The following is a 17,529-nucleotide window of genomic DNA, read 5'->3' on the forward strand; positions in this document are numbered from 1 at the left end:
TTTCTTTATTCTCTAAAAATATATTATATGTTCAATTATCTAATTCAGTGCTTTACTTGGACTGAAATAGGTGCCGGTACTGTTTATATTTAGGCACAGGAGCTCCACAATACTATAGCATCATAAAATGTTTCTTACTTTTGGTGATCTTCCGTCAGAATGTTGGACACGGTGTCCTTTGTCCAGAACAGTCGTTGTTTGGATTTAGAACGGCAACTTTCCCTCTTCATTTAGCATGCACACTAGCCGAGTGGCGCAAATCTCTCCATGTAAACAAACGGAAGAGAACGGAACACGGCAAAACTCCCCAAAAATGTTCAATAATCTGATGAAACTATATTGAAAAAAACATACTTTACGATGATATGGTGACATGTATCAAATAAAATCAAAGCCGGACATAGTACTCGCCTATTAGGGTAGCTAAAGAGAAGGCAATCCCACTGTCCACGTCGCGCACTTCAGAGTACCGAAAATGGGGTACACGTCATTCCAAGAAGATGTGTTACATCTCAGACCAAGATAATCACCTAATTTCTTCTCTCAAAGCCTCTTGACATCCAGGTGAAGGTGTATGACATGCATGTATACTAATAGATCTCATGACCATGTATAGGCAGGAGGTAGAAGAGAGCCTCGGTTTCAGACTTTCCACTTCCTGGTCAGGAAGTGTGCTGCAGAATGAGTTCTGTTTCACTCAGAGAAATAATTCAAACGATTTTTGAAACTAGAGAGTGTTTTCTATCCAATAGTAATAATAATATGCATATTGTACGAGCAATAATTGAGTACGAGGCCGTTTGAAATGGGCACCTTTTATCTGGCTACTCAATACTGCCCCTTGCAGCCCAAACAGGGTAACATAAATCTTCAATAATGTTCCAACCGGAGAATTCCATTGTCTTCAGAAGTGCGATGGAACAGAGCTCCCTCTCATGTGAACGCGCATGGTCAGCTCATGGCAGACCTTACTCATTCCCCTCTCCTTCGGCCCCACCTCACAGTAGAAGCATCAGACAAGGTTCTAAAGACTGTTGACATCTAGTGGAAGCCGTAGGAAGTGCAAACTGGCCCATATCCCATTGTGTATTCGATAGACGATGAGTTGAAAACCTACAAACTTCAGATTTCCCACTTCCGAGTTGGATTTCTTTCTCAGGTTTTTGCCTGCCATATGAGTTCTGTTATACTCACAGACATCATTCAAACTGTTTTAGAAACTTCGGAGTGTTTTCTATCCAATACTAATAATAATATGCATATATTAGTAACTGGGACTGGGTACCTTTTCATCCAATCTACTCAATACTGCCCCTGCAGCAATAAGAAGTTAATGGATGTTTCCTAGCATGGTATGACATGTTCTTTCGATATTAGACAGTTTAAACGTGCCATTACATACCTGTAGTAATACATGGAAACGGACAAAAAGGTTATTTTCTTCACAACAGTTCTGGCGTTTCTTTATACTGAAGAATGTTGTGTTCCTGCCCTGAACTTCCACAGTGCAGCCACAGGTAGAACAATGAGACAGATATTTCAAAAGATGTATAAATATGAAGCATCCGCTTAGCGTTTCCACTCACTACCAAATATGGTAGTGAGAGGAAGCCCACTGGCCGGCAGTGGGAGAAGATGGAACGAGATGGATTTTGGCCGACATTCTGCAAATGGTGTAATCTATGAAACATCTGATCTTAAAACCTTTTCTCAATAGGGGGTGCTGTTTGCACTTTGTAATAATTTCATTCCCAAATTAGACTGCCTCGTACTCAATTCTTGCTCGTACAATATGCATATTATTATTACTATTGGATAGAAAACACTAGTTTCTAAAACCGTTTGAATTATGTCTGTAAGTGAAACAGAACTGGACTTGAGCAATTTCCCTATGTAGAGTTGAGAATGCTGATTTTTCCAAAACTGTTCTGAGATCTGTGTATTAATATGCCTGTCCTCTATTTGTTGAGATGCACTGCATACGCCCTCCCCTGGGTGTCAGCAAATAGGAAGACTTGAAATGGAGTTTCTACGTAGTTCCCAGAGGTTATAAATTGATTGGAACCACGGTGGACATTCTTTTGGATCTTCAACTGGGCGCAAAGAGGAGCTTGCCATGTCGTTGTAGAAGCTCTGGTTTTAGCTACTTAGATAATTCCGGTCATGTTTTTATTCGATATAGGCTTTAAAGACATCATAATCTTGTTATTTTGAACCGAATTATATCAGTTTATGTCAGTATATTGCGATTTTCGGGTATTTATTTCCTTGGCGCTGTAGGAACTTGGGTATTTCTCTCTTTCGTGCTAATGTTTACTGCTAATTGCAACTCTGAAGACGACGTTCTCCAACCTATCAACGATTCTTTTGGACAAAGGACACCTTTCCCAAGATTATGATGGGAGCTCAGCTAATAGTAAGAACTATTTATGCTGATAATTCGTTGTTCTGTTGAAAAAGTAAAATGCATAAGACGCCATTATTTGCCGTGTAGCATTGCGTTATCGCACCCTGTATTGCGCAGTAAGGTTAATTTTAAAAATGTAATTCAGCTATTGCATTAATTACTAATTTGTCTTTCAATTGCTGTCCACCCTGTATTTTTTAGTCAAGTTTATGATTATTTATTGATTAGACTAGGTGCCTCTCCAAGATGGCGCCCGACATTTTCTGGGCAGCTTGGCAACTTTTCTCATTGTATAAGCACGCTTTGTGCCGCTAAATATGCACATTTCCGAACAAACTCTATACGAGTTGTGTAATATGATGTTACAGGACTGTCATCTGAAGAATTCTGAGAAGGTTAGTGAAAAAATTAATATATTTTGGTGGTTTATACTTTATAGCTATTTTTGGCTGGAATCAATGCTGTTGTTTGGTTTGCTACTGTGCTAAGCTAATATAACGCTATATTGTGTTTTCGCTGTAAAACACTATGAAAATCTGAAATATGGTCTGGATTCACAAGATCTGTGTCTTTCAATTGCTGTACGCTGTGTATTTTTAAGAAATGTTTTATGATGAGTAATTATGTAATACACGTTGCTCTCTGTAGTTATTCTAGTCGCTTTGGGGAGAGTTGTAATGGTGGCTGCAATGGTAAACTATGATTTATACCTGAAATATGCACACTTTTCTAACAAAACATATGCTATACAATAAATGTTATCAGACTGTCATCTGATGAAGTTTTTTCTTGGTTAGTGGCTATTTATATATTTATTTGGTCGAATTGGTGATAGCTACTGATGGAGTTAAAAATGGTGGAGTAAGAAAAATGGGGTCTTTTGCTAACGTGGTTAGCTAATAGGTTTACATAGTGTCTTCCCTGTAAAACATTTTAAAAATCAGAAATGATTGCTGGATTCACAAGAAGTGTATCTTTCATCTGGTGTCTTGGACTTGTGATTTAATGATATTTAGATGCTACTATTTACTTGTGACGCTATGCTAGGCTATGCTAATCAGCTTTTTTACTGGTGGGGGTGCTCCCGGACCCGGGTTTCTGAGTAAGTAGAGGTTAACATCATAAATACTTATGAAAAGACTGGACCCCACGTTCCCAGCCCATTTATATGGCCTCAGATCTGCCTAGCAACTTCATTCCAATTCTCACTATTTGCTGACATCTAGGGGAAGGCGTATGCAGTGCATCTCGACCAATAGAAGACATGCAAATTAAAAAACTGACCCCAGAACAGCCTGCCTTATTTCAGATTTCTCACAGGAAAATTGCTCCAACTTGAGTTCTGTTTTACTCACAGATATAATTCAAACGGTTTTAGAAACTAGAGTGTTTTCTATCCAATAGTAATAATAATATGCATATTGTACGAGCAAGAATTGAGTACGAGGCAGTCTAATTTGGGAACTAAATTTGTATAAAGTGAAAACAGCACCCCCTATTGAGAAAAGGTTAACAAGTCCAATACAGCAAATGAAAGATAAACACCTCGTGAATCCAGCCAACAAGTCTGATTTTTTTAATGTTTTACAGCGAAAACACCACATATATTTGTTAGCTCACCTCCAAATACAAAAAAGCACAGACATTTCTTTCACAGCACAGGTAGCTTGCACAAAACCCCCAAAAAGAAATAGAATTAATCACTAACCTTTGAAATTCTTCATCAGATGAGTCATATAACATCATGTTACACAATACATTTGTTTTGTTCGATAATGTGCATATATATATATATATATATATATAAAAAACATCTCAAAGTAGATAAACGGAAACAGGATTCACATGAGCTCAATGTCGAGTATCATAGCAAAGAGTCTTAATAAGGTATCTGTTTTTTTTATTAATGTGAAAACATTTTTAAAAACCTGTGTTTGCTTTGTCATTATGGGGCATTGTGTGTAGATTGATAAGGAACATTGTTTATTTAATCCAATTTAGAATAAGGCTGTAACGTAACCAAACGTGGAAAAAGTCAAGGAGTCTAAATACTTTCCGAATGGGAGAGGGGATACCGCGTCAGTTGTACAACTGAATGCATTCAACTGAAATGTGTCTTCCGAATCAGAGAGGTGCGGAGGGCTGCCATAATCGACATCCACGTCTTCGGCACCCGGGGAACAGTGGGTTAACTGCCTTGCTCAGGGGCAGAACAGATTATTACCTGGTCTTCGGGGATTCGATCCAGCAACCTTTCGGTTACTGTCCCAATGCTCTAACCACTAGGCTGTGCAATACAAAAGGAGAATAAAACTATTCTAACAGTATCTCATAAGTCAAGAAAATTATTACCCATATCATCCTCCACTCACTACCACAAGGGTTAAAAACTACAGACTCATTTCATATAACTTTAAAACACTGTCAGTTTGTCTACTTCACTTCATCACTCTATTCTAAACACTCCAGATAGCCCAGTTAATAAAACAAATGCTGGCAATACTGGTGTCAAACCATACAAGTCTCAGTACCATGAAATAACATCTTCCTTCTCAATGAAACAGTTCGACTGCAACTTTTCATACACAGTGAGAAGTTGGAATGAAAAACAAACTTAGATAGAACCCTGCTCTTACCATGATTAACAGATTTCCCAATCTTCTCCTCCCCTTCTTCATCTTTAATGTTGGCATTTAGCTCCAGTGTTTGACTGCAGTCCTCCAGCTTCACTGATGCCATCTCTGGATCCTGCAGTGCAAACTGGGCTCCACTGTCACAATCAGGACCCAGTGACTGTAGGTTTGGACTCAGTGTGGAAGGAGAGAGGCAGGCTGGGTTTGTCCTCACTGTTGATGTTACCGGCCTCATACCTGAGTTGGCAAGCAGTAGATGAGAAACGAACACAAAAGTTATTGTCTTGACAGTTCTGGCACTTTCTTTATTCTCTATTAAATATATTATATTTTTTCTTGTTCAATTATCTAATTCAGTGGTTGACTTGGACTGAAATAGTTGCCCATACTCATTTTGGGTGCCGGTACTGTTTATATTTAGGTGCAGGAGCTCCACAATACTTTTGAGCTAATACTTAACATGTAGTAGATAAATGCATACAAGACTCAAAAACCATTTAGTACAAGTTTACAGTTTTTGGCAGCACCATGTACTATTTTCCTTAACCCTCTTCACGGTATTATTCCAATCAAAAAACAATTGTATTTCCGTTCACACCATAGTATCGTTTATAGACAGAAACTGAATGTGTCAATATTTTACACATGTAGAAACTGATAATCATTACATTTAGCTTCAAAACAGTAGTGCGACCTTAAAATTGTCTCTGCTGCACCCACACTGCCTGCACCGAAGTCCGTTGACCCAGACCGGATGGGCGCCGCCATTTTACCAGCTTGTGAATTTTTCCTTCCATGGACCTCTACGGACAATTCCTTCGACCTCGTGGCTTGGTTTTTGCTCTAACAAAGGGCTGGGCGACGTGGCAAAAATATCATACCATGGTATTTTTCACATTTTTGACGGTATTTAATGTTTTTGATTAATAAAAGTTCTACATTTGCTTTATGAGTAGTGCACGACCCTAGGGCGGCAAGACTTATATTAAAAAAAATGTTCAATGGGTCTTTCTCCATTCTGATTGTTTTATAGTGTTCAATTCAACTTCAACCTAAAATAATTTCCTGCACTCATTTGAGAATTTACACACTGGGCAAAGATACTAGTGCATATTTTTAACCAAATGTTGCAATTTAGATCAAAACACCAAGGTGATCTTTTGGAATCATGGAAATAGAATGATTATTCTAATTCTATAGTCTATAAATAGTGGGCACTTCTACCTTCTCATTGAAACAGTTCTTCATGAAACAGTTCTACTGCAACTTTTCATACACAGTGGGAAGTTGAAACGAAAAAAACAAACTTAGAACCTGCTCTTACCATGAGAAACAGATATTCCAATCTTCTCCTCCTCTTCTTCATCTTTAATGTTGACATTCAGCTCCAGTGTTTGACTGCAGTCTTCCAGCTTCACTGATGCCATCTCTGGATCCTGCAGTGCAAACTGGGCTCCACTGTCACAATCAGGACCCAGTGACTGTAGGTTTGGACTCAGTGTGGAAGGAGAGAGGAGAGCTGGGTTTGTCCTCTCTGTTGATGTTACCGGCCTTATACCTGAGTCGGCAAGTAGTAGAAGAGAAACAGACACAACTGGCAACTATTTTCTTGCCAGTTCTGGCACCTTCTTTATTCTCTAAAAATATATCATATTTATTTTTGTTCAATTATCTAATTCAGTGCTTGACTTGGACTGAAATAGTTGCCAGTACTGTTTATATGTAGGTGCAGGAGCTCCACAATACTGTTGAGCTAATATTCTATTAGAGGAACATGAGCTCAAACAGTAGAAATTTGAGGTGAACTCTTGTCCAAGTCAAGAACGGCTCTCATTTCAATAGATCAGGTAGGTGAGCATTGGCATCAAAACATTATTGCATTAACATTAAAACACAACGGACACAAAGTTAAGAACACTTAATATATAGATTTCCTAAATTCACATAAAATGACTCAAAAACCATGAAGTCCAAGGTTAGTTTGTTTCAGGCAGCACTATGTATTATTTTCCTTAAGAACCGTGTCTTCGTTGTTTCAATCAAAAACCAGTAGTATTTCCGTTCACACCATACTCAAATGTATAGATAAAGATAGAAACAACTACATGTGTCTGAATATTAGTACACATGTAGAAAACCAACAAGCATTACATTCAGCTTCAAAACAGTAGCGCAACCGTAAAATGGTCTGCACCCACACTGCCTGCACTTTAGTCCGTTGACCCAGTCCGAGGCGGCGCCGCCATTTTACCAGCGTGTGAATTTTACACAAAACCGATAACATGCAGCTCAGAAATCTCAAATAAATGGATTCTTTATGAAAATTAACATGAGCAGAATATGTACATCCACTAAGACAAACCCAACGTCTCTAGGTACGTGACTTGTAAAATACTATAACGTCACCACGTTCTTCACTCGGTTTGACACAAAAATATCACATCAAACCTTTACCAAACGTGATAATAATTTAATGGATTTGTTACCAAGCATGAAATAACATGTTTTTTCGAAATTAGAAAATGTAAACGTGCTATTACGTACCTGTAGCAATAAAGGGAAACGGGCACAAAATATACCTTCTTGACTGCACAGTTCTGGCGCTTTTTTATTCTGAAGAATGGTGCGCGCGTGTCGGGAACTTCCTGTTCCCCCACTAACACCGTCCGTGCATTGTGGGATCCTTGGGCTGGCCCTACCCTGTTACATGAGAAGGGGTACCTGCTGCTCTGCTGCTGCTCCCGCCCTCTCCTCCCAAATGTATTACTTGGGTCTCGGGACGATTGGGGCTACTCTCTGGCAGATGATTAAACGGGCGTCTGTATATAATTAACATTTCATTATTTATTTGTCCATATTTTTTCATTGTTTCTGTGATTTAAAAAAATACAATTAACATTTAAATTAAATAATTTTAGAGTACGGTTTAAGTTGTATTTGACTATTTTGATACTTTGTACATTGCAACTGATAAGCATTAACGCAGCAGTCGCAGTGCGAACTGCATTGCTACAAGTACGATGCCAGTGCCGGCCGTGACCAGGAGACCCATGAGGCGACGCACGATTGGCCCAGCGTCGTCTGAGTTAGGGGAGGGTTTGGCCGGCCAGGATGTCCTTGTCCCATACAGCATTTCCTCTGACGTTATTTTTGGGGGGTGGAGGGGTATAATTTGTATGCATACAATGTATAATAGTAATATTTAAAATTACTGTCTGGTAATTTTGTATACATTTATTTCAATTTGCATCTGGCCGCTTCTGGGGGGATTCTGGTAAGATGCCAGCAAAGCTGGCTCAATTCCGGTAGATGGAAACAGCCTGATGTACTTGGGCCGATTCTTGGCAGTCATTAATTCTGATTCCGGGCCGAATCAATCAGTTCCGGCCCACCGGAAGAGGGCCGCTTCTGGGCCTATTCCTCATTGCGAAGTTGCTATATATTGGCAGGAACTGGAACAAGCTGTGATACACGTCAATCCAGACCACCCCAAACAGGCTCAATGGGTGACATGTCTAGTGAGTATGCAGACCATGGAAGAATTGGGGCATTTTCAGCTTCCAGGGATTGTGTACAGATCCTTCGGTGGATGAATGGCAGGACGATGGGCCTCGGGATCTTGTCATGGTATCTCTGTGCATTCAAATTACCATTGATAAAATACAATTGCGTTCGTTGTCTCCCATACCATAACGCAATGCTAGCATGGAGTACTTTGTAGACAACAGCAAACCGCTCCCGACACAACACCCTACACGTGGTCTGCAATTGAGAGGCTTGTTGGGCATACCGCTAAATTCTCAAAAACAACTTGGAGGCGGCTTATGGTAGAGAAATGAACATTAAATTATCTGGTAGCAGCTATGGTGCACATTCCTGCAGTCAGCATGCCAATTACATGCTCTCTCAAAACTTGAGACGTCTGTTGGATTGGGTTGTGTGACATAACTGCACATTTTAGTGGCATTTTCATTTTATATTTGTTAGGGATCCCCATTAGCTGCTGCCAAGGCAGCACCTTCTCAGCTACTCTTGTCCCCAGCACAAGGTGCACCTGTGTAATGATGATCATGCAATTTAATCAGCTTCTTGATATGCCACACCTGTCAGGTGGGCGGATTATCTTGGCAAAGGAGAAATGCTCACTAATAGGGATGTAAACAAATTTGTGCACAACATTTGAGAGAAATAAGCTTTGTGTGTGTATGGAACATTTAGATGAAACATGGGACACTTTACATGTCGCGTTTATATTTTTGTTCAGTACATACAGTATAAAAAATAAATAATACAAACTAAAATCAGCCTGCTTTTCTGTTCTAATCAGGTTCCTACACAGGCTCAGAAGGATCCTCTAAGGCTGGAACATTTTCTGGCGACAGTAGTCTGTGAAGTCTCGGAGGCCCAAAAACTTATCAGCTGTAGATATAATTATGTCCCGGAAGATGGCCGCAGTGATGTACTGGGCCGTTCGCACTACCCTCTGTAGTGCCTTGCGGTCGGAGGCCGAGCATTGCCATAACAGGCAATGATGCAATAGGTTTTGTCATGCCTGCTTCACAGCTGTCTTGGTGTGCTTGGACCATGTTAGTTTGTTGGTGATATGGACACCAAGGAACTTGAAGCTCTCAACCTGCTCCACTGCAGCCCCGTCGATGAGAATGGGGGTGTGCTCGGTCCTCTTTTTCCTGTAGTCCATAATCATCTCCTTTGTCTTGATCACGTGGCATTTTCTTCACAATAAGTGTATCCAGATCACTTGATTGACGTACAACATTTGCAACTGGTTGCGTTGCATCCACCACCATATCTTCTTCAGAACTGTGGCTCCTTGCCCCTCTTCACTGCCTCCACATGGCAGATTTGCTGAACAGTCCTGATCCTTGACACCTCAACCTCTTTCACCCTAACAGGGCACTCTGGGAATTCGGGAATATGAGCCCCACCACAGTTGCAACATTTTACATTCAAACTCTTCAATGCCCCTCAAAAATGAAATGCTAATTAGCTGCTAATGTAGCGTTGTTCATCTCCGCGTCTACCGCTTCATAGTAATGTAAGTTATGTAAATTACTTGAATATGGCTTATTGTGAGGTCAATAACTATGTGCAATGAAACATTGTTTTCATTCAAACCAATTATAGCCGTAGCTCTAGTTTTCCTCATCTTCAGGTTCTCAAACTGAACAGGACATCAGTAGTCCGCTTGCACAGATATTTATATATAAAGTCTATTTATCTCAAATCAATGTCACGTGGTTAATCAAAATTATATCTAAAATAAAATTACACAAATCTAAAAGTAACTTCTATTGCCATTGCCAAAACTAGCTTACATAAAGCTAACAAATAAAAACAATCACAGCCTGCAGGTAGAAAATATCCTGATGAAATAAATATCATATGAATCAAATTGGCTACACATGGCCTGTCTGCAAGAAACTTGAAACATTGTATCAACTATTAATTTGGTCTGGCCTGTGCTAGCAAACTTGCAACATTGTATAAAATATTTTGGGCCCTCAGTTTCCCATGACAGTGAGCTCCAGACAGACAGACGTAGGGATATTTTGCCCAAAGGATAAGAAGTAATTAGGTAGGCCTGTTTTATGACGTTTCCACCGGATCTGAGCATGACATTTTTGGTGGTTATCAAAAGGGAGAGAGCTGGACATCTTCAAATAGGCTACGTTGAGGAACTATTATCATTCTCAATGGATGTAGAAACAGACTTCACATACTTGCTGTTTGAGCTGAACATTTTTATATTTGAGAAACTCCACAGTGACGGTGAGTTAAGACAATCAGAAATAGTTTCAGATCCCCAAATGGGCACATTTATAGGCCTACATTTACACAGAGGCCAGCTAGCCTATAGGACTACTTCAATGAGTAATCAGGTGTGTGTCCTTACTCAACATTGACAGGAGCACACTAAACAAAACACAATGAATAAATTGACAACTCCTAAATGGAATGAAATACACCAAAACCTCTCAAGTGTAGACTAAGTTATACGCTCTGCAAACAATGTATACACTCCTACAATGACAATGGTAAGACTGTAATAATAATATATTGAATGCATTACCGTAACCAAACAAACATTGTAGATTAGAAATTATGTTGATAGTGGTGTGCCATTCCCTCCGCAATGGACGAGTCCACTCAGACAGACAATGGATTAGTCCACTCAGACAGCCGTGAATCAGACAGATGGCTCATGTGCCATACATTTTTATATATATACTGTATATATATATATTTGACACTGCAAGACTAAAAAAAACTTGGTTGACCAACAGCCTATCTATCAACCAAACAATCTACCAGTTGACTAAATGGGGTCTCAGTCCTAAAAGCGTTTCAACAGTCAAAGGCAAAAAGAATGAAAATTATTCGTATTTTCATCCTCCTCTCACTCATTTCAACTATATAGACTAATTTCAACTATACAGACTCATTTCATAGAACTTTAAAACGCTGGCATTTTGTCTACTTCACTTCTTTAGTCACTCCAGATAACCCAGTTGTTCAGGGATGTGTTGTCAGAATTACAGAAGTCAACCTATCAATAGACTGGGTTATAACTTATGGAGGTCAAATTTATGAAGATAACTTATAGATAGAACCTGCTCTTACCATGACTAACAGTTGTCCTAATCTTCTCCTCCTCTTCTTCTTCATCTTTAATGTTGACATTCAACTCCAGTGTTTGACTGCAGTCTTCCAGCTTCACTGATGCCATTTCTGGATCCTGCAGTGCAAACTGGGCTCCACTGTCACAATCAGGACCCAGTGACTGTAGGTTTGAACTCAGTGTGGAAGGAGAAAGGCAGGCTGGGATTGTCCTCACTGTTGATGTTACCGGCCTCATACCTGAGTCGGCAAGTAGTAGAAGAGAAACAGACAAAAGTTATTTTCTTGAAAGTTCTGGCAAGGTCTTTATTCTCTATTAAATATATTATATTTTTTCTTGTTCAATTATCTAATTCAGTGCTTGACTTGGACTGAAATAGTTGCCGATACTCATTTTGGGTGCTGGTACTGTTTATATTTAGGTGCAGGAGCTCCACAATACTTTTGAGCTAATACTTAACCTGTAGTAGATAAATGCATAAATGACTCAAAAACCATTTAGTACAAGGTTAGTTAGTTTTAGGCAGCACCATGTGCTATTTTCCTTAATAACCTTGTCTTCACTGTATTACTTCAAAAACACAACACAGTAGTGCAACCGTAAAATTGTCTCCCTCTGCGGATGAAGTTTGTTGATGCAGACCGAGTGCCGCTGCCATTTTACCAGTTTGTAAACATTTCCTTTCATGGAGCTTTACGGACAATTCCTTCGACCTCATGGCTTGGTTTTTGCTCTGACATGCACTGTCAGATGTGGGACCTTATATAGACAGGTGTGTACCTTTGCAAATCATGTCCAATCAATTGAATTTACCACTGGTGGACTCCAATCAAGTTGTAGAAACATCTCAAGGATAGTCAATGGAAACAAGATGCACCCGATCTCAATATCAAGTCTCATAGCAAAGGGTCTGAATACTTATGTAAATAAGGTATCTGTTTAAAAAAAAAAATTTTTTTATAAATGTGAAAACATTTCTAAAAACCTGTGTGTGCTTTGTCATTATGGGGTATTGTGTGTAGATTGATGAGGACCGTTTCTTATTTAATCCATTTTCAAATAAGGCTGTAACGTAACAAAATGTGGAAAAAGTCAAGGTGTCTGAATACTTTACGAATGTACTGTATGTATTCATATCAGTAGTCTGGTACACTATGTATTCATATCAGTAGTCTGGTACTGTATGTATTCATATCAGTAGCCTGGTACTGTATGTATTCATATCAGTAGGCTGGTACACTATGTATTCATATCAGTAGTCTGGTACTGTATGTATTCATATCAGTAGCCTGGTACTGTATGTATTCATATCAGTAGGCTGGTACTGTATGTATTCATATCAGTAGGCTGGTACTGTATGTATTCATATAAGTAGGCTGGTACTGTATGTATTCATATCAGTAGCCTGGTACTGTATGTATTCATATCAGTAGTCTGGTACTGTATGTATTCATATCAGTAGGCTGGTACTGTATGTATTCATATCAGTAGCCTGGTACTGTATGTATTCATATCAGTAGGCTGGTACTGTATGTATTCATATCAGTAGGCTGGTACTGTATGTATTCATATAAGTATGCTGGTACTGTATGTATTCATATCAGTAGCCTGGTACTGTATGTATTCATATCAGTAGTCTGGTACTGTATGTATTCATATCAGTAGGCTGGTACTGTATGTATTCATATCAGTAGCCTGGTACTGTATGTATTCATATAAGTAGGCTGGTATTGTATGTATTCATATCAGTAGCCTGGTACTGTATGTATTCATATCATTAAAATAACTTAAAATAAATGTTAATTTGAAGTTCAATTTGTTCTATATGAAGTTAGACAATGTTTACATAAAGTTGTACAATGTTTACAATATTAAATTGTATGTCAAATCAATGTTTGCATTTTTAGGGCAACAGTTCCACATTTTAAAATAGTAACAAGGAACAACAGTCATTTATTTATACGTCTCTAATTTAACAGCAAAAAGGCACCTTCCAATCATTTTCTGTTTTGGCTTTGTTGAAGTCCTTCATTGTCATCCCCAGACAAGCTAAATGGAACCATCTCTGGCACACAGAGCGTTCTATCTGCAGTATTAAAAACATAAAACAGGGTTATGTTGATTTACATGTAAATAACAGTTCTGGAATACCTAAATTTTGTTACATGTTTTTGCAATTAGGAACAATTTCAAAATGAAATGGATTTTTGTTCAATTGCTAAATTTACTTTAAAGGACATTTGACCTCAACCCTGACAGAAGCACCACATAACTGAGGTGCTAATCATCGTTGAGTATTCAGGCAATATAAATCGTATAGTAATAAAGACATACATTTGCAAAAAACGTATTTGTTGATAAAAAAGGTATCACATATCAATGTTGTAATATCAAACATTACTAGAATGGCATCTTATAGATTTGATATATTTATATCAATCAAAACTGGAATTTGTATTCAAAACAAAGGTTGTAAAAATATGCTAGACATTTATAGAATAAATCATATCTAGTTTAATGATTCTGTGAGAAAGGGTGAATTAGTTATTGATTTAAACAGCTTTACATTGCATTTAAGATTTTATATATTTCCATCAAATCAAAACTGGAATTTGTATTCAAAACGAAGGTTGTAAAAGTATGCTAGACATTTAAAGAATAAACCATATCTATTTTTATATTTCTGTGACAATCAATGAATTAGTTACAGATTTTTACAATTATTAATGGCTTTTTGCAAATGTCTGCTGAATGTCTGCTGAATGTCTGTTGAATGTCCGAATGTGTGAATATAAAAGCAACTTTACCTCGGTAGTAGGCAGATTATCTTCTTCAAACAACGGTAAAACTGATTGACTTTCTTCCTTCTTTCCATCTACTACACGGTTTAGTGCTCCAACCACTCGTGGAATTTTCTGCTCAAGACGATGAACCTCAATATATAACAAAACCCCAGATATAACTCCCTTTTATTGCTGCCCTGCTCCGAAAAACACAATGCTTTCTCCTTCTGCTCTTCTGAGACGCATGAAATCAATACAAAACCACTACTGGTCACTCTGACTGATGTAAAGGATGGTTTTGTTCTCTTTTAACATAAATATATGCCTTATAGAAAAAGGACATGTTAATCACAAAACATAGCATAACTGCAGAAAAGCTGTTGTTAATCTAGGGTGTCGACTGTGCAAACCACAAGGTTGAGACAAGATGGAAAAATGCTGAATAACAAGAAGACAGGAACCGAGGAATGTGTAGGAAAAATGCTGAATAACAAGAAGACAGGAACCGAGGAATGTGTAGGAAAAATGCTGAATAACAAGAAAACAGGAAGTGAGGAATGTGTAGAAACCAACAAATCAGCTCAATCTTCACAAACACCATTCCAGACATTTGAATCCTGAGTGCTGTGTCTGGGCACCACCGATAGGCTAGCAAGTTTAAACCACGCTAAGCCTCTACTGTGACAAGCCAACTCTAAAGTTGGAACTACCTCTGTCACAGTATAAAAGAAGATGTCTGTACTATTTCAGTCAGTTCCCTGCTTTACCCTGCGTGGTGATACAGTGAACCCGTATATACGAAAATTGCATTTACCATTCTGAGCTTATGTTAAATAAAAATACTTAAAGTATATTCGGTGACTTTGAATCACATTTTATCCTGATACCAGATTTGATTGAAGCAACCTTTCACACTGACTACCTTTCCTAATGCCTCTTTTATCATCTTCCTGGCCTCAAATGATCTCCCAAAAATACATAATTGTTGATGAATCGCGCTCCAAAAGAAATCGATGTTCGTTTACAATATCACAACGGAATGCATTACAATGTATAACCGTCATGTTTCAAAACTGGGAGAAAGAAGCAAGTCATTCACCCGCCATTTGTTCCTCAAGACGTAACACAACGACACGCGGAGAATTGTAAGCGTCAACATTTTTGAAAACATTTGTAATTTGATAAGGTTGTTATATTAATGATCAGTTTCCGTTAATGTCGCAAACTATTATTTCTCTAGGCTAACATAAGAAACTCTGCCTGTATACTTGCATGCTAGCTAACATTAACACTAACTTAGTTGCTCAAGCCTACTATGGTCATGTCCCTCTGGCCAGTATTGTATATTTTCATAGCTGAATCAGAATTAGTTAGGTAACATAGAGGAATAAGATGTTTTATTTACTTTATACTTGTCATTAGAATGTCTTCTTTTGGACTATACTGTTGGCAGTTGCATTTTCCTACCTCCTTTAGGGAAAAGTCACTTGGGGCCCAGAGAGGGGAGAGGTCAGGCTTGTCTTTTACATGTCTGGTAATAGGCAGAATATCAGAAAGGGAGAATTCAGGTTTGAACATTGTCTTCATTATGAATATATCTGTGAAACCATGTGAAGGGCTCCACAATGTCTGTACTCCAGTCACTCCCTCCTTTTCCCATTGGGGGGGGGGGGGGGGGGGGGGGGAGTATGGCAGTGTCTGGAAGCATTGTATTACCCCTCTGATGTTGCATGAATCTTGAGATAGTATATGACCTAGAGGCTCACTCCCCCCAGGGAGCTTGTCCAGGGGTGGGGTGTGTTTGAGATGGGAGTAGCTAAAGTAGACAATTGATATATGCCATTGGATGAGGTAATATTTTGGTAATATGAAGTACCAAGAACGAGAAGTAGAACCTCGTCTAAGAGACCAAACTGAACGATAATTTATAGCTAATGCTATCTGGCTATGGGATAATCCTCTTTCAAGTAAAAGGCCCTTTGTGAAGTTCCTGAGATCTGTGGTTCGTCATGTGAGTTGAGAGGGGTGTATCTTGGCTATAAAAGATACTAAGTATTATTTTGTAAGCACTCTCAGAGAATTCATTTATAGACACTGAATTGATCTGAGAGTCAAAGGGCTATGGTGAAACTCATAATTAAAGATGGAGTTTAAAATATAACTGACTTGTGTGTGGTTTGTAAACTCATCATTTAGTAATACAGGAAATTACCACGACAACATACAGTATTTAACTAAAAAACTGTTTATTTCATTTAATTATACACATGAGAAAAAAGTGTCTGCCCAGCATGAATTCATGTACAAACATTATTTTTCATTACATTCTTGTCATTTAGCAGATGTTTTTATCCAGAGAGACTTACAGGACAAATAAGAGTTAATTGGCTTGCTCAAGGGCACAATGACAGATTTTTCACCTAGTCGGCTCGGGATTCAAACCAGCGACCTTTCAGTTACTGGCCCAACACTCTTAACCGCTAGGCTACCTGCCGCCAGATCAATTAACTTCAATACAGTTATTCAAATACATTCATCATCAATGACTAAAATAATGAATCTAGTATTAAAAGACAAATTAATAAACACAAGTAGTCGATTCATAGCCTGTTAATCATTAAACAAAATTGTTTAGTAATATAAAATAATCCACCCAAACTAATGCTGAAAAGTGATCACCACAACATCTTTATCTGATATACACTGAGTGCACAAAACATTAGGAACGCCTTCCTAATATTGTGTTATACCTCCTTTTGTCCTCAGAACAGCCTCAATTAGTCGGGGTATGGACTCTACAAGGTGTTGAGAACGTTCCACATGGATGCTGGCCCATGTTGACTCCAATGCTTCCCACAATTGTGTCAAATTGGCTGGGAGTGGGTCTCTACTCCGAATAGCTTGATCCATCTCCTCCCACAGATGCACAATTGGATTGAGATCTGGTGACTCGGCAGGCCACTGCATTAAGCTGAATTCCCTGTCATGTTCTTGGAATCAGTTCTGGACAAGCCTTGTGGCATAATCCTGCTGAAAAAAATCTATTTGCAGATGGATACACTGCCA

The 17,529-nt window shown here is 38.6% G+C and overlaps 2 protein-coding genes across 4 annotated transcripts in view; one reads left to right on the forward strand and one right to left on the reverse strand.

The window, feature by feature from the left end:
* The window catches only part of LOC129860172 (zinc finger protein 883-like), a 483,924-nt gene that overhangs the window by 176,913 nt on the left and 289,482 nt on the right, over nt 1–17,529 (forward strand). The window lies entirely within an intron of this gene.
* Nucleotides 1–17,529, reverse strand: part of LOC129860133 (zinc finger protein 250-like) — a 166,044-nt gene that overhangs the window by 87,550 nt on the left and 60,965 nt on the right. For 2 of the 3 annotated variants that reach the window (XM_055930458.1, XM_055930457.1), the window contains exons 4-6: nt 11,683–11,919; nt 6,365–6,598; nt 5,044–5,277 (exon numbers count right to left, since the gene is read on the reverse strand). In XM_055930458.1, the coding sequence (XP_055786433.1) occupies nt 5,044–5,277; nt 6,365–6,598; nt 11,683–11,919 (705 nt within the window). Of the gene's footprint in view, nt 1–170; nt 4,695–5,043; nt 5,278–6,364; nt 6,599–11,682; nt 11,920–17,529 lie in introns of those variants that run through there. The other variant, XM_055930459.1, reaches the window with a different exon arrangement.

Source organism: Salvelinus fontinalis, chromosome 7 (genome assembly GCF_029448725.1).
Source record: "Salvelinus fontinalis isolate EN_2023a chromosome 7, ASM2944872v1, whole genome shotgun sequence".
NCBI classification, from domain to species: domain Eukaryota; kingdom Metazoa; phylum Chordata; class Actinopteri; order Salmoniformes; family Salmonidae; genus Salvelinus; species Salvelinus fontinalis.